This window comes from Leopardus geoffroyi, chromosome C3, assembly GCF_018350155.1.
Source record: "Leopardus geoffroyi isolate Oge1 chromosome C3, O.geoffroyi_Oge1_pat1.0, whole genome shotgun sequence".
NCBI classification, from domain to species: Eukaryota; Metazoa; Chordata; class Mammalia; order Carnivora; family Felidae; genus Leopardus; species Leopardus geoffroyi.
In genome coordinates, this window is record NC_059338.1 from 105,867,643 (window position 1) to 105,886,184 (window position 18,542).

Below are 18,542 nucleotides of genomic sequence, written 5' to 3' on the forward strand. Positions count from 1 at the left end.
CTCGAGAAGCCTAGTCTAGAGGAGACTACAGACGAATAATGAGGAATTAAATTACAGTGAACTATGTGCCGTGTGGGGGACCAAATCCCCCCTTTAGGGGCCTGGGGGGAAGGAAATGTGGGAGTACTCAGAAAAGGCTTGATTTGAGTGGTTGTTAGGGTATCTCACTGATGTATTGTGGTCTTATGTTAAATTAAATTCTAAAGGTATCCAGTGATTTGAGCACAGGATAAAGAGAAATTAGCAGCCCCTTCACTTACTTAGCTAATGTGTATTGATGTTATGCTTGACACAGTACTCTGGGAACACCACAATAAATAAAAACTGCTTTCTACTCCCCAGGGCTCAAGTGCTTTATCTGGGGAAGCCTACACCTTCAAATAAGTAGTTATGAAATAAGATAGTCTAAAAAATAAGAGCATAAAAAACAAAAAAAAATATGAGTCTATATATACTATAGTGGCAGTATGTGTGCAGTGTATAAGCCCTACCTGTATTGGGATAGCCTCAGGCTTCAATTTTGAGGCTTTTTCTCATCTTGCTTTGCTTTAGTTTCATCTGTGAGAGTACACTTGCTTCGGAGAGTTGTGGTTGGTGGAAGCAATGAAAAGGATGAAGGAACATGATGGGCCTGGCACTGGAGAAAAAGAGACAGTTTGAATTAGGAGTCTGGAATAGAAATGTATCCCAATAATCTTGATTTATCTATTTTTTAGCCCATTTGTATGTACTTTGTATATATTCATTCTCATGCAAGGCACAACTCTTCTGATACTCTTGCTGACTGTTAAAAAAACAAAAACAAACAAAAACAAAAACCTGGCACTGTCCCCTCGGAATGCCATCATTTCCAAGTTGTATGTATATAAGTGTGTGCTTCTCACTCAATTCTACAACGCTTTGAGCCAGCCCACAGTAAGACCATCTGTAGTAACGTTAACAAGCAAATAGTAATAACCAATTGGTAAATGGGAAGGTTCAGATGAACAAAGGTTGATAAATTGTTGGTAAGGAGTTTTCAGTTAAGTATTCTAATATTTCAGTTCAGATTAGGAAAAAAAAACATTAAAATAAGAAAGTAGCTTATAATAGTAGCCTATTCATGCCAGCATCCTATCTCTGAGAAAGGCACTGAAGGGACATTTTGTGCACAGACTTAGAGATTTGCCCACCATGACAGGGATCTAGTTTTGTGCTTATCCTTAAAGTAGCAATAATGGCAATTTTGCTGAGTGCTCCTTATGCACCAGGGTTGGTTTAAAGCACTTTTAACCATTAAGATTAACCTGCGAGTTAAGTGTTATTTTACTGATAAGGAAAGAACCAAGGCTCAGAGAAGTTAAGCAACTTTTGATGGTCACAGAACTAACCAAACACTATTAACCAGGTACCAGATAACAGCAAGGATTCAGCCCAGGCAGACGGACTCCTCAACCTGTGCTGTCTGTTTAATTCCCCCAAATTGGTGTTTAGATATGTATAAAGAGGTAATGTCTACACAGAATGTGTGTGTGTATTTTATTTTCCAAAGAGGTCGTCTTCAGATTCCAATGAAAATGAAGTGAAGTCAAATGAAGAGCCACTCCTACGAAAGAGTTCTCGCCGATTTGTCATCTTTCCAATCCAGTACCCTGACATTTGGAAAATGTATAAAAAGGCACAGGCATCCTTCTGGACAGCAGAAGAGGTAAGTGACATTACCTTTGACAGCAGTCATATTCTAGTGCAGTGTTCATATCTTCTGTCATAGGACGTTGAAAAATGTTAACTTATATTGTAAGATATGTTGGATAAGATCGGTTGTTTAAGATAATGTTTGAAATTGCTGAAACTAAATAACAGTGTTCTCCAATGTTTTATGTTTAGACTGCCGTCTATGCCTGTAAACATGTTTCCTGCTGCAAAAGTGGCCTCAGCCTCCCAGGCTTTTACTTTCAATATATTTTAGAACATTTTCTATTTTTTTAATTAATTATTTTTATTTGAGAGAGAACATCAGGGGGGGAGGGGGTGGGAGAGGAGAAAGACACACACACACACACACACACACACAGAGAGAGAGAGAGAGAGAGAGAGAGAGAGAGAGAGAGAGAATTTTAAGCAGGTTCCATGCCCAGCACAGAGCCCAACCTGAGGCTCTATCCCACGACCCTGGGATCATGACAGGAGCCAAAATCAAGAGTCAGACGCTTAACGGACTAAGCCACCCAGGTGCCCTAAACATTTTCTATTTTTAAAGAGACTTTTGATTTGCTATGACCAAATAAAACTAGTCTTTATTTATGGCCAGCAGAATAAAAAAAATTTCACCACAGCCAAAAAATGGGAGTGAAAGCCTTAGGGACCCTGCTTTCCATTGAGAGACTTACCTGATTGTGCAGAAAGAGCTGTGCCAGGGAATCTGACCACTAAGGCAGTGCTCTCCCTTCTGAGCTGTCAGCTGGAGCTCCTCCCAGTCTGGCCCCGCCTTTAGCCACATCAAACCTGGCGCTGCTGCTCCAACAGACAGGGTGGCTGTAGAATGCTGTATGTTAGGGGCATTTTCCGTCTTGAAAAAGAGTTGAAAACAATAAATTAGAATCCTTGCTGGTTTGGTAAGGACAGGTGGTCATGTAAGTGGTTGCTCCATAGTTTGAACACACAGTCATTATGTTCCTCTCTGAATATAATGGATGATACTTGCACACTTGCTCTGTGCGTACGTGTGTATTTATCTATATAAATAGATCCAAATCTATCTAAATATATCCATTTGTCTATTTTTCAGAAGATTGATTTCACACATGTAAACATGCACTGTTAAGAATCCAGGCCCTGGGGGCGCCCAGATGGCTCAGTTGGTTAAACGTCTGACTTCAGCTCAGGTCATGATCTCATGGTTTGTGGGTTTGAGTCCCGCATCCGGTGAGCTTGAGCCCCGCTTTGGGTGGGTCCCTCTTCACTCTTTCCCTCTCTCTCTGTCTGGCCCCCATGGATTCTCTCTTTGCCCTTCACTCACTTCTCCCTCTCTCTCTCTCTCTCTCTCAAAAAAAAAAAAAAAAAAAAAAGAAAGAAAGAAAGAAAGAAAAGAAAAGAAAGAATGCAGGCTCTGGAGCCAAACTGCTTAGGTACCAATCCTGACTCTACCACTTACTAGCTGTGGAACTGGGAACATTGGTTAACTTCTCACAGTCCTCATTGGAAAATCAGAAGGCATGAATTGTTGAAGTTTCTATTACACTAATTTTACCCACTTATCCATCTGTGTTATATTGTTAACATCTTTGTTATATTATAATTAACATACAGAGCAAAAATCTGAAACAAAATAAAACCCCAGTATTTTCAAATTGGGTCATACTGCTTGGCACGTCTGATTGTTTCTAACTGTCGTTTTTAGGAGGTGTTTTGTTAGATATGGTTAACTGAACAAATGGAGTACACAGGTGGCTTTTTCACTCATCATGTTAAAAGCTACTTGTGATACTTGGGTTTCTCAGAATTCATTTGAAGATTACTGCATCTTTTAGCAAATATAATACATGTTGTATTATGACTAAGAAATACTAATTTAAAAAATTAAAATACATAGGTTGGTACATATTTTATAGGAAGTTTATAGGAAGATTTAAATACCCATTAAAATTTTTTTTTAGGTTTATTTCAATTTTTGAGAGAGAGAGAGAGAGAACATGAGTGGGGCAGGGGCAGAGACAGAAGGAGACACAGAATCTGAAACAGGCTCCAGGCTCTGAGCTGTCAGCACAGAGCTTGATGTGGGGCTCGAACTCATGAATTGTAAGATCATGACCTGGGTTGAAGTCAGACACTTAACTGACTGAGCCACCCAGGTGCCCCTAAATACCCTTCTTAAAAGGAAGTAAGACACGTTTAGTTCCACATATTTTTCCTTCAAACATATTATGTTTGAATTTAGTTCCAATTTAGTCATTGTGTTATCTGTAGTTTAGGATTATTCCTAAATATGTCTGATCATCAGAAATCTTGATTCAGAAGTAAAAAGTCTAGGGTTTTGGATTTTTCTTTTAAAGCTACCAGGCAGTTCTAATAACGAGTAGTTTAGGATCAGTATTTAGATAGTGAAATGGAGAATAAGTGAAATTTATAAGACTATTTGAAGTTGAGTGTTTGAAGGGGTAAGTTTAATGTTTAAGAGTGAGCATATTATAGTATTAAAATTTAATATCAGGAGTAGAATACACAAAAACTAAGAAGGTACCCTTAAGTTAATCCTGAGTTGAGCTCTTAAGAGAATAGGATCTGGTTATTAGCTTGCATGTTTTAAAAGATATATACAACATATCCCCCCCCCCCCGCCCCACACACACACAACAGCATTGTATCTCTAACACTTTTTACAGTGTCTGGCATATTGTAGGTGCTAAGTAAACATTTAAAGAATAAAGTAACAGGAAAAAGGATTTCAAAAAAGAACACAAATAATGAAGCATTAATCCTTTTTGGAATGGTGAAAGAGATTAGGGCTTCGTAAGAATAAATAAAAGGAGGACAAAGGACAGTTATATATTTCAAATGTTTATGAAGTTATTGTGAAAAATACTTCAGAGATCTTCCTAAGACAAAATATCTACAAGGTACCTTTAAATCCTATTTTAAATTATAGAGTCCATCAAACTCTAGAGTACCTTCCTCTATTAACTGCAAGGACTAGTTCTAATAAGCATTTTCAGAAATATTTCTATTCCCAGAGGAAGCCATACCTGTAAATAACTTTAAAACCTGGGTCGTTACATGCCTGGCATTACTTTCTGGGTATAAAAGTAGATTAGCTGTCCGTAAAGTAGCAGCTACTATTGCTTACGAGGTAGTTAATCTAACACTATAGTTTTATATACCATGTAAAAGCAATGGCAGCTGAAAGTCATTAGTTTATTCTGCCTCAGTTCCTTTTTTTTTTTTTTTAATTTGTAAATGTTTATTTTCGAGAGAGAGAGAGCAAGCAGGGGAAGGGGAAAGAGAAAAGGAGACAGAATCTGAAGCAGGTTCCAGGCTCTGAGCTGCCAGCACAAAGCCCATCATGAGGCTCAAACTCATGAACTGCGAGATCATGACCTGAGCTGAAGTTGGACGCTTAACCGAGCCACCCAGATGTCCCTGCCTCAGTTCCTTCTTGATCAGTTTTTAATCTCTTTCCCCTCTTTGGCCCTTCCTTCATTTTTTCTAGAGCCACTAGATTGTTTTTCTCCCTAGATTTATTGAGATATAATTTACCTAAAATATTGTGTAAGTTTAAGGTGTACAACATACTGATTTGATACACATATATTGCAAAATATGTTAGCTAACACCTGCATCCTGTGCAATAATTACCGTTTCTTTTTTGTGGTGACGATAGTTATGCTAATTTTAATACTTTGAAAGAATATCCTGGCCAGTTTCTAAGTCAGAATATAGAGTCCTTCATAATGCTTTTATTGTGTTCCTTTGTAATAGTCTCGTCGGTTTGGGTTGCTATAATAATACATTAGACTGGATGGCTTACAAACAACAGAATTTTGTTTCTCACAGTTCTGGAGGCTGGGAATTCCAAGATCAAGTCTCTGGAAGATTTGGTACCTGGTGAGGTCTCAGTCCCTGGTTCAGAGATAACTGTTTACTTTCTGTGTTTCACATAGCAGAGGAGGTGCGGAAGCTCTCTGGGGAGTTTTTTTATAAGGGCACTAATCCCATTCATGAGAGCTCCCCACTCATGACCTAACCACCGCCCAAGACTTCACCTCCAAATACCGTCACATTGGGCATTAGTTTCAAATATATGAATTTGGTGGGGGAACACAAACATTCAGTCTATAGCAGTTATGTTAACATTTTTTTCCTTTTTCAAATTTTATTGCTACTGAGATGTCTCTCCCGAACTTTGAGATGAAAGTTAGTTTTCTAAACACTTTGAGAAGAATTAAACACCAAGTTAAAATTCTTGAAAATCTTTTTATTTCCAGGTTGACTTATCAAAGGATCTCCCTCACTGGAACAAGCTTAAATCTGACGAGAAGTATTTTATCTCTCACATATTAGCATTTTTTGCAGCCAGTGATGGCATTGTGAATGAAAATTTGGTAAGGTTTTTGTTTTATTTCTGTTTCCATTCAGAAGCTAAGTCATGATAATAGTGTTAAAACAGTCTGAGCCTGAAAAATAATGTCTAGGAAATTAAGTAGATGTAGCCTCACTCTCAGAAATGTTTTTCTGATGAAGTGTCAGAGAAAAGGATACATTTCTCCCGTTTGACCAGCAAAATATCATGAAATCAAGCATATTGTGCCAATCAAAACTACTTACAATGCATAAACATGAGTTTGATTTTTACCCTTAGATAGAGAGTAACCTTATAGAGAGCCCGCACTTTAATAACCTTTCTAGAACTGTGTAATTGAGCTCTACATTCTGGTTCCCCTTGTTTAAACTTGTATTCTGGTTGGCCAGAAGGCATGCTTTCTTGTTAAAGAGAATTAGAAAGATACAAACTTTCATCATGAATTAGAAGGGGTTTTGTTCAATCTGTCAGCTGTTGGGGAAAACAAAGACTTAAGGTCAGTTTTACAAAGCAAAGTATTTACTTTTGATGTTCTACAATGTACTTGGCTATAGGGAGTATCTCTACTTAATAGATCAATTCATTTAATTGCTTAAGAATACATGATGCAACTGGATCCTGAGAAACTTAACAGAAGACCATGGGGGAGGGGAAGGAAAAAAAAAAGAGAGGGAGGGAGGCAAACCATAAGAGACTCTTAAAAACTGGGAATAAACTCAAGGTTGATGGGGGGTGGGAGGGAGGGGAAAGTGGGTGATGGGCATTGAGGAGGGCACCTGTTGGGATGAGCACTGGATGTTGTATGGAAACCAATTTGACAATAAATTTCATATTAAAAAAATATTTTAGAATATTTAATGCTTTGGCAAATTGTGCATAGTATTAAGTGAGCAAAATAGATAATAAAAGATATAGGTCTGAATCATTTGTATATATGCATAAAATAATTGGAAAAAATACATTATGCAACTAATTTATTGTGGAGGGTTGATAGATAAACAATACTGCTTAAAATAATCTATAAGTTCTGTCTAACCTGTTCGTGGCATGACATAATTTTTAAGTGATAATTATGATGTCCAGATTCTGATTTGCAATGTTTAATGAGAGCCCACAGAATTCGATATATATGTTTCCCTTATTTTCATAGGTGGAGCGCTTTAGTCAGGAGGTTCAGGTTCCAGAGGCTCGCTGTTTCTATGGCTTTCAAATTCTCATCGAGAATGTTCACTCAGAGATGTACAGTTTGCTAATAGACACTTACATCAGAGATCCCAAGAAAAGGTATTACCACTGGGATTTTATTTACAAAGGTTTATGCTATTGCTTATGTTAAGAGCAAAATTGGGGCATCCAGGTGGCTCAGTCGGTTGAGCTTCTGACTCTTGATTTTGGCTCAGGTCATGATCTCAGAGTCCTGGGATCAAGACCCCTGTCAGGCTCTGCACCGAGCATGGGGCCTGCTTGGGATTCTCTGTCTGTCTGTCTGTCTGTCTCTCTCTCCTTCTGCCCATCTCCTCTGTTTGCATGAGCACTCTTGCTCTCTCTCCCTCTCTCTCAAAAAAAAAAAAAAAAAAAGGCAGAATTTACTGCAAAACTAAATGTTAGGGAAAGATTATTCAAATGTTTTCTATTGTTTAATAATGTGTTGAGTTTAAAAAAAAAAAAAACTTGTATAGGGGCGCCTGGGTGGCATAGTCAGTTGATCTCACAATTTATGAGTTTGAGCCCCATGTCTGGCTTGCTGCTGTCAGTGCGAGCCTGCTTTGGATCCTCTGTCCCCCTCTCTCTCTGCCCCTCCCCTGGTGACACTCTCTATCTCAAAAATAAGTAGACATTAAAAAAAAAAAAAGCTGGTAGAAAACCAGTTCATCTTTGAGTATTATATTTAAAAAATTGTTTATTAGCATAATCTTTTTACAAATTGAATATTGACTTTAGCCAATCTTGTATCAGCACAGATCCAAACCACTAATTTGAATTTTAGTTTCGTTTTAAGGCTTAATCCCTCGACCCTGGGATCATGACCTGAGCTGAAGTCAAGAGTTGGTTGCTCATCTGACTGAACCACCCAGGTGCCCCGAGTTGCAATTATTATTGATGATTAAACTATGAAAATTATTCTGATTAAGAAAAACAAATTTCTTAATTCTTTTGTTTTTACAGGGAATTTTTATTTAATGCAATTGAAACAATGCCATATGTTAAGAAAAAAGCAGATTGGGCCCTACGATGGATAGCAGATAGAAAATCGACTTTTGGTAAGTGGCTTTAATTTAAAAATCGTCAAATTTGGCTCAGTTGATATAACACTTTCTATGGGGTATGACTATCAAGTACTAATCAAAGTCACAGAATGGAAAAGGAATACAAATGTCACCATGTGCACCTTTCGTGGAATATTCCTAATTCTTAGGAACCAGTGATAAAATAATCTAAAGCTGTTATCTATTTTGTTTAATAAGTTGTAAGTTGAAAGGTTAAGATACTAGTACATAATTACAGGTAAATAAAAGTCACGTAGAATCTAATAAGAATATTATAGCAAGCACAGTTTGTCTCTGCTTTCATGAATGTTGATTTTAGAAATTTAAATCAAGTCAAACTCACATTTTTTTCAGGGAACAAGTGTGTAGTTTCTGAAAAACTATACATAGTAGTTGCTCAATAAATATTTATTAAATTTAATTAAAATATTCAGATACTTTATTTGAATATCTCTAAGTACCTTTCTCATTCTCATCTATTTAATAATTGGTGGTCTTTACTTTCTGGTTGTATTCATTATATAGGGAAGCAAGTCTCAAAATTTTTGGTCTCAGGATTTCTTTATGCTTTTAAAAAATATTGAGGACTCATCTATTTGTGTGGTTTGTTGATATTTCCACATTAGAAATTAAAACAAACTTACATCATTGAAATTTGGGTTATTAAATCATTTTAAAATAGCAGCAATAACCCATTATATTTTATTATAAATAAAATAACAGTAATACCTCATCATATTTTATTATAAATAGCACATATTTATGAAAAAACACTATTTCATACCCCCCAAATTTTTGCAACCTTTTAAATGTCTGATTTAATAGAAGACAACTGGATTCTATCTGCTGCTACATTCAATTTGTTGTAGAATATTTTTGTGGTTTATTGTATAGTTATGAAGAAAATCTAATCTTTTTCAGATGGGTAGTTAGAAAAGGGAGCACTACTTTACCAGGCTTCTTAGATTATTGTGGATGAACACCAATGTATGCTCATGAGAGAATGGTAGTAAAAAGTAAATAAATAGTGCCTTAGCATTGTTATGAAAATAGTTTTGACCCCAGACCTCCTCAGTGTGTGGATTTCCAGGGACCCTCTGGACCACAGGTTGAGAACCAGCAATGTAGAGAAGGGTATGGGGCAAGCCTGTTTCATATCAGGGAAGAAACAGATGTCTGCATTGCCTTCAGTTCATTTCAAGAATGAGAAAAGTGATGGTTCTCAATGGGCATAAAAAATCACCCAAGAGTTTGTAGAAAAACCCTGCAGAATCCTGGTCCTCACCAGAGAGTGATTTAGGAGGCCCAGGTAGGACTGGGGAATCTGCATTTTATATCAAGCTGATTCTCTCATGAGTGGTTTAAAAAATACCAGCTTTAAAGAAAAAAAGGAGGAGGGGCCCCTGGATGGCTCAGTCGGTTAAGCGTCCTACTCTTGATTTCGGCTCATGTCATGATAACGTGGTTGTGAGATCCAGCCCTGCATCTGGCTCTGCGCTGACAGCACAGGGCCTGCTTGGGATTCTCTCTCTCCACCGTTCACTTTCTTGCTCTCTCTCAAAATAAATACACATTTTTGAAAAAGGAGGAAAACGTCAAGGTGTTCAAAATGCATCAAAAATATTAGTATGGATAGGTACCAATGGCAAATGATGAACAGGCTCTCAGATAGCATATATTTCATGATTACCAAAGAAAGTAACCTAGAAAGAGAGAAAATAGAGGAGGGCGGCAGCCACCGTGTAGCAACATGAGGGCTCCAGTGAAATTCTCCATATTGCTTGCCCCCAAGGCAAACCTATAGTGCAGATGCAGAAAAAGCACCTGACAAAATTCAATATCCATTTATGATAAAAACTTTCAAAAAAGCAGGTATAGAGGAAACATACTTCAACATGGTTAAAGCCATACATGACAGACTCACAGCTAACATTATACTCAAGGGCGGAAAGCTGAAAGCCTTTCCTCAAGATCAGGAACAAGACAAGGATGCCTACTGTCACCACTTTTATTCCACAAAGTATTGGAAGTCCCAGTTGGAGCAATTAGACAAGAAAAAAAAAAAAAAAAAAGGCATCCAAATTGGAAAGGAAGAAGTAAAACTCACTGTTTGCAGATGACATGATATTATACATAGAAAACCCCAAAGTTTCCATCAAACAAACAAACAAAAAACTATTAGAACTAATAAAAAGATTCAGTGAAGTTGCAGGATATAAAATTCATATACAGAAGTCTTTTGTGTTTCTATACAATAATAATGAACTATCAGAAAAAGAAATTAAACAATCCCATTTATAAATGCATCAACAAGAATAGAATACCTAGGAATAAATTTAACAAAGGAGATGAAGACTTGGATATTGGAAACTATAAGCTATTGATGAAAGAAAATGAAGACACAAATAAATGGAAAAATATTCCATGCTCAGAGATTGGAAGAATCAATATTGCTAAAATGTTCATAATACCCAAAGCAATCTATAGATTCTGTGCAATCCCTATCAAAATTCCAATGGCATATTCAAAGAAACAGAATAAACAATTCTGAAATTTATGTGGAACCACAAAGAAAATCCCAAATAGCCAAGCAATCTTGAGAAAGAACAAAGCTGGAGGCATCATGCACCCTGATTTTAAACTATTTTACAAAGCTATAGTAAAACAGAATAAAAAAAACAGACACATAGATCAATGGAACAGAAGAGAGAGCCCAGAAATAAACCCATGCATATATGGCCAATTAATTGATGACAAAGGAGCCAAGAATATACAATTGGGAAAAGATAGTCTCCTCAAAAGATGGTATTGAGAAAAGTGGACAACTACAAGCAAAAGAATAAACTGAATCACTATTTTACACCATATACAAAAATTAAATAGATTAAAGATGTGAATGTATGACCCCAAGCCATAAAACTCCCAAAAGAAAACATAGGTGGTAAACTCCTTGACATAGGTTTTGGTGATGATACTTTGAATCTGACGCCAAAAGCAAGGGCAACAAAAGCAAAAATAAACAAGTGGGATTACATCAAACTAAAAAGCTTCTGCACAACAAAGGAAACCATCAACAAAATGAAAAAGCAACATACTGAATGAGAGAAAATATTTGCAAATCATATATCTGATAAGGGGCCAATATCCAAACTATATAAAGAACTTAGATAACTCAATAGCAAAAAAAAAAAAAAAAAAAAAATTAAAAATAAGGAGAAGATCTGAATAGACATTTTCCCCAAAAATACAGATGGTCAACAGACACATGAAAAGATGCTGAACATCATTAATCATCAGAGATATGTAAATCAAAACCACAATGGTATTACCTCACACCTGTTAGAATGCTTATTATCAAAAGATAAGAGATAAGAAGTGTTGGTGAGGATGTGGACAAAAGGGAGCCCTTGTACACTATTGCTGGGAATGTATATTTGTTCAGCCACTGGGGAAACCGGTATGGAGGTTCCTCAAAAACTGAAAAATAGAACTACCATATGATCCAGTGATTCAATTCCTCTTTTGGGTATTTATCTGAAAAAAGTTAAAACACTAACTCAAAAACAATCTGCACCCCCATGTTCATTGCAGCATTATTTATAATAGCCAAGATGTGGAAACAACCTAAGTGCCCATCAATGTATAAATGGATAAAGAAAATGTGGTGTGAATAATATATATGTTATTATATATATATATATATATATATGTATATATATATACACACACACACACACACACACACACACACACACACATACATGAATAGTAATGGCACAGAATTTAGCCATAAAAAAAAAAAACAATGAAATCTCACCATTTGCAACAACATGGATGGACCTTGAAGGCATTGTAAGTGAAACAAGTCAGACAGAGAAAAACAAATACTACATGATCTCTCTTTATGTGGAAACTAAGAACAAAAAAACTAAAAACTAAAATTCAAGCTCATAGATACAACAGATAGGTGGTTGTAAGAAGTAGGGGCTAGGGGGCAGGAGAAATGGGTAAAAGGAGTCAAAGTTTAAAAGAAAAGAGGGTCTATTAGGCAAATGTCTATAATCAGAAAAGCAAATAGGCTAATGTATAAACTTTTGGAAAAAAAAGAATCATTTCCCATGAACATTTCAGTTGACCCTTGAACAACATGGGTTTGACTTAGGTGGGTCCACTATACACAGATTTTTTTTCAATAAATGCAGTATATGTAAATGTATTTTTTCTTCCTTATTTTCTTAATAAAATTTTCTTCAGCTTTATTGTGAGAATACAGTGTATAATACATATAACACAAAATATGTGTTGATTGATTATTATCTGTAAGGTTTCCATTCAACAATGAGCTATTAGTAGCTAAGTTTTGGGGAGTCAAAAATTATACATGGATTTTCAAAACAAAATCTATAATTCCACATATTTTAGAGAAAATCCTGAGAACAAAAGGTTGAAAGTATCATTTTAAAGAATAAGCTTTGTGCCAACTCAGAGAAAAAAAGGTATAATAAAAAACTGAATTTCCTGAAATGAAGGAAGAGAGAAATTTGTATGTCATTCATTATATAGGACATACATAATAAAGAACTATACACTCTGAGTGAAATTGTTGAAAGACAAAGTTAAAGGGAATATGGCAGAAATAAAGTTACCTCCTAAAGAAAAAAAAAATATATATCCTACTTTCCCATCTTTAAAACAAATCATGAAGCCTTCATATTCATTATAGCTTTTAGAATAAATATCTTGGAAATCTTTTAATTTACATCTCTCTAAATTTGTCAAGTTTACTTCTCTTAATCCTTTAAGAGAAGTAGCCTTCTGTAACTATTTCTGTCATGATTTTCATTCTTTAGTATTCACGTGAATACACGGAATAGTTAAAATAAAGATTTCCTCTTATTCATAATGTTTGTGTTATAGTCTAGTTCTCTTACAGTTAAATGTCCATATGACATTGCCTTAATGACAATGAGACATGCATCAGCTGTAACTATCCATTATCTTACTAATAGCAAGATAAAAATATAGAAATGCGTATGTTAAACTAAGGACAGATCTTCATCTTAAAAAATGTAGCTGGTCTAAACAGCCATTTTTGTTTTCAAGAGTCAGCAGACCACAGTGATTATTATTACATTTAATATTTAGTATATAGTACACTAAAGATTCTTCTCTTGATAATTCCTTCTAAACAGTATATACTCAATAAGTACTTATTTAATTTACATTTCTTTTGTTTTTTTTTTTTTCAAAGTGACTTTTAAAATTGTGTCTGTATAAGTAAAATACTCTAAAAGTTTTTCTGATGTTTGGGGCTACTAATAGACAATTATTTGATAAAATTGATCTGATTTGATTTATTTAAGATAATCAGGGAAAAGAACAAGGACAAACCAGAGCACTATTTAGAGACTGCCAGAAATATTAAAAGTTCTCTTTCTTTTTGGAAATTAAATATTACAATTACATTTGCTCTGGCAGTTATAAATATTCTGGATCAGATTTTAGCAGTTTTCATAGAATGAATGGTAATGTCTTTTATCACCTAGTGCTTATATAGCTTCCATTGATTCAGTTCAGAACACGTTTATTAAGCGCACTCTCTGTGTTTGGTCCTGTGACAGACAGTACTGGGATACAAGCTATGATGTCATTGTTGAAACAGGTCTGCGGTTGGTTCAAGCACTCAGCTGCCCTGCCTTTAGCTCACAGTCCTATAGACCAAACCTTTCTCCCTAGACAGACATGTCTATAAATATTTCTCCTGAGCATATGAAGTGTGGTGACATTTGCTGGGGTCAGACTTATAATCGGTCCCTAGGGATAGTGTTACAGAGATGGTTCCATTATAGACCTTTTAGGAGATGGGCTTCTGCAAAGTCCTTGCATAATATTGAGTAACCTTTGAAAATTGGGCCTTATGTATTTAGCAGAAGATAGTATTTTTGCTTATATGATGGGATATTTTATCCAATAGACATATTTGTTATCTTTAGCTGGATGTATCTGTTTTGTTTTTTTTTAATTGTAGATGCATGGCAATGTTTTTTGGAATGTTCACTGCTAATCTATAACATATCTTAGGTTTCTAAAAATAAAAACCTCAGCAACCTCCCCTCCCTCAATCGTGAAGAGGGAGACATTTGTCCTAAGATCTTCTCTTCTACTCTGTATTTCCAATACATGCACACATTTATATGTACATACTACACTCATAGGCACTTGTGGCGCACAGATAAATTGCCTCTTTTTTTGAATAGGGAAAGATCTCCTTTGTCCAGATACCAAGACCCACAGGAGTGCAGTGTCTGACATACGATTTGAAGTAGACACACCTATGTGTTTTTCTGCAGCAGTAGGTAGAGGTGGTGGGTTTCCTCCTCTGAACACGCTTGGCTATGGCACTAATTTGTTGGTTTTGTTTCTTGGCAAAATAGTTGTGATATTGGTATAACTATATATGTAAAAATATGTGTGTTTTATATATGTAAGCTTGAAAATGTCTGCAGTATATGATATTTCAGAAAACAAAACTATTTTCTGTCTCCAGGGGAAAGAGTGGTGGCTTTTGCAGCTGTAGAAGGGATTTTCTTCTCGGGATCTTTTGCTGCTATATTCTGGCTGAAGAAAAGAGGTCTTATGCCTGGACTCACTTTTTCCAATGAACTCATCAGCAGAGATGAAGTAAGGAAGGAAGTATTTTTCTAGTTATATTTGTATTCATTTTTGGTGTTTATTTTTCTTTCCCCTGGAAAATGCTTATAATGACACATATCCTGGTAATTAAAAGAAAATAAGAAGTAATTTCTTACTTGGTTTTTTAAAAAAAAATTTTTTTTTTCAACGTTTATTTATTTTTGGGACAGAGAGAGACAAAGCATGAACGGGAGAGGGGCAGAGAGAGAGGGAGACACAGAATCGGAAACAGGCTCCAGGCTCTGAGCCATCAGCCCATAGCCTGACGCGGGGCTCGAACTCACGGACCGCGAGATCGTGACCTGGCTGAAGTCGGACGCTTAACCGACTGCGCCACCCAGGCGCCCCTCTTACTTGGTTTTTAAGACATTGTGTTTTTCTTCTGCCTCTTGTTCCTCCTCAGTCTTCCCTGCTCATCCTTAAATATCATTAAATCCTAGGTTCCCACCTTGGCCTCTCTCCTTCACTGTACATGACCTCCTGGCTGATCTTCTCTGTTTCCATGGAATCAGCTACCATTTAGATGCTCATAACAACCCCAACTTTAGGGCAGACATTCTTTGTTGAGCTCCAAACCCATATGTTCAAGTGCGTGTTAGATAGTTTGTCCTGAAAGGCTCCACAGATATCTCAAACCTATTTCAGAAATAAAATGCATCCCTTTTCCCCCAGATTCATTCTTCGGTTTTCCCTGTATCATTGAATGATACTACCTTCTATCCAGTCATCCAAATTTGAAATCTGGGAGTCATTTTAGATTGCATTCTTTCTTTCTTAGCCACATCCAACCAGTAACTAAATCTTGTCTCCATCTGCCTGCACTGCCCTTTCCATCTTCCTACCAACTTTTCCATCTGTTGATTACCTTCTCACAGGTGACAACTCAAAACTTTCCTGACTCAGTTAGGTAGAATGGACCACTCTTTCCTTTATGTATCCCTTTGAAACTGGTACCTGTCCCTATATTAGAGTCCGTACATATTCTATACTTTATTCCTCTCTCCTCTGTTGGACTCTAGGCTCCCTGTGTGCAACACCTTGTCTTATTTGTCTTTCTGTTCTCAAGATTTAGCCCATCACAGCCTTCAGTTCATATTTATTGACTGCACTAATCCTGGCCCCTCAGCTTATTTCTTTTCTTTTTTTTTTCAGTATATGAAATTTATTGTCAAATTGGTTTCCATACAACACCCAGTGCTCATCCCAAAAGGTGCCCTCCTCAATACCCATCACCCACCCTCCACTCCCTCCCACCCCCCATCAACCCTCAGTTTGTTCTCAGTTTTTAAGAGTCTCTTATGCTTTGGCTCTCTCCCACTCTAACCTCTTTTTTTTTTTTCCTTCCCCTCCCCCATGGGTTTCTGTTAAGTTTCTCAGGATCCACATAAGAGTGGCAGAGAATCTAAGGACAGCTTATTTCTAAGTGACACTGTCAAGTTGTTAACTTCTCTGAGCCTCAGTTTCTCCCACTACAAACCTTGATAGGATTTTGTTAAAATAAAATGAACGAGTATGTGTGAAAATACTCTTTAAGTGCCATAAAATGCTTTGTATAATTTTTGTTATTTCATGTCTTTCAATTTCTAATAATTTTTATCATAAATGTCTTATGTGGTGATTATAGAGACGTCAGAGAATAAAATCACTCAATCTTAACACAGAGATAACCACGTTTAGTATTTCATTGTATTTCTTTTTAGACAATTTTCTACATTTAAATCTATGTAGCTATATATGAACATCATAATTTTATGATTTAAAATACTCTGCTTTTTGCATATTTTTATGAGTTGAGATTTATTAGAATATTGTGAGCATTTTTCTATGAAATTAAGGAATTTTGGAAAGAGTAGTTATGTTAGATATATAATATTCTAATGAAGGAATGTATCAATTATTTGACTATTCTATAATTGGGAATTCAGGTTATTTCTAGGTTTTTTTGTTTAGTTCTTTTGCTATAATGCAAAACGAATGTCTTTGTTTATGAGCTTTGTCCCAATTTCATATGATTTTCCTATGCTAGATTGCCTATACATAAAATTACTAGATTATAAGGCTTAAACATTTAAAGATTATCCATACTTATTTGCAGATTTCTTCCCAGAAATTTAATAGCAAGCCCCACCCAGCAATGTATGAATGTGTCTTTTCTTACCATAACCTCACCAAAATTTGGATTTCTGTTTTAAATATTTGACAAATTTGATAGGGGTAATGGTTTCTTATTTTTGGTTTTATTTGCATTTGTTTGATTACTACTTAGATTGAACTTTTTTTCATAATGATATTAGTTATTTGTATTTTTTTTCCCTTTTATCTATTCTTGTCTTTTGCCTCTATTTCTGTTGATATACATTCCCAATGCACAGTGACTGATGGAGCTCTTTCAATAAGTGTTTGTTTTTTGAATTTGTTATATTTATGCATAAATATTATATAAAATATTAATTTTGTCATATTTATTGTAAATACATTCCCAGTTTGTCCTTTGCTTTTTAAATTTTTTTAAATTTATCTTTATTATAATAATTATTATTTTTTAAATTTACATCCAAGTCAGCATATAGTGCAACAATGATTTCAGGAGTAGATTCCTTAATGCCCCTTACCCATTTAGCCCACCCCCCCCCCCCCACAACCCCTCCAGTAACCCTCTGTTCTCCATATTTAAGAGTCTCTTATGTTTTGTCCCCCTCCCTGTTTTTATATTATTTTTGCTTCCCTTCCCTTATGTTCATCTGTTTTGTATTAGTGAGGTCATATGATATTTGTTTTTCTCTGACTGGCTAATTTCGCTTAGCATAATAACCCTCTAGTTCCATCCACGTAGTTGCAAATGGCAAGATTTCATTCTTTTTGATTGCCGAGTAATACTCCCTTGTATATATATACCACACCTTCTTTATTCATTCATCCATCGATGGACATTGGGGCTCTTTCCATACTTTGGCTATTGTTGATAGTGCTGCTATAAACATGGGGGTGCATGTGTCCCTTCGAAACAGCACACCTGTATCCCTTGGATAAATACCTAGTAGTGCAATGGCTGGCTCATAGAGTAGCTCTATTTTTAATTTTTTGAGGAACCTCTATACTATTTTCCAGAGTGGCTGTACCAGTTTGCAGTCCCACCAGCAGTGCAAAAGAAATCCTCTTTCTCCACATCCTCACCAACATCTGTTGTTGCCTGAGTTGTTAATGTTAGCCATTCTGACAGGTGTAAGGTGGTTTTGTGGTTTTGTGGTTTTGATTTGTATTTCCCTGATGATGAGTGACGTTGAGCATTTTTTCATATGTCGGTTGGCCATCTAGATGTCTTCTTTGGAGAAGTGTCTATTCATGTCTTTTGCCCATTTCTTCACTGGATTATTTGTTTTTTGGGTGTTGACTTTGATAAGTTCTTTATAGATTTTGGATACTAACCCTTTATCTGACATGTCGTTTACAAATATCTTCTCCCATTCTGTAGGTTGCCTTTTAGTTTTGCTGATTGTTTCCTTTGCTGTGCAGAAGCTTTTTATTTT

General features: G+C 35.9%; 1 protein-coding gene and 1 long non-coding RNA gene across 2 annotated transcripts in view; one reads left to right on the forward strand and one right to left on the reverse strand.

Moving 5' to 3' along the window:
- The window catches only part of RRM2B (ribonucleotide reductase regulatory TP53 inducible subunit M2B), a 32,959-nt gene that overhangs the window by 7,254 nt on the left and 7,163 nt on the right, over nucleotides 1–18,542 (forward strand). Inside the window, exons 2-6 of the mRNA XM_045454026.1 lie at nucleotides 1,532–1,687; nucleotides 5,961–6,077; nucleotides 7,206–7,339; nucleotides 8,222–8,316; nucleotides 14,870–15,003. Coding sequence (XP_045309982.1) covers nucleotides 1,532–1,687; nucleotides 5,961–6,077; nucleotides 7,206–7,339; nucleotides 8,222–8,316; nucleotides 14,870–15,003 — 636 coding nt within the window. The remainder of the gene's footprint in view (nucleotides 1–1,531; nucleotides 1,688–5,960; nucleotides 6,078–7,205; nucleotides 7,340–8,221; nucleotides 8,317–14,869; nucleotides 15,004–18,542) is intronic.
- Nucleotides 2,446–18,542, reverse strand: part of LOC123585649 — a 32,165-nt gene continuing 16,068 nt past the window's right edge. The window contains exon 4 of the long non-coding RNA XR_006706343.1: nucleotides 2,446–2,548. This is a non-coding gene — a long non-coding RNA (uncharacterized LOC123585649). The remainder of the gene's footprint in view (nucleotides 2,549–18,542) is intronic.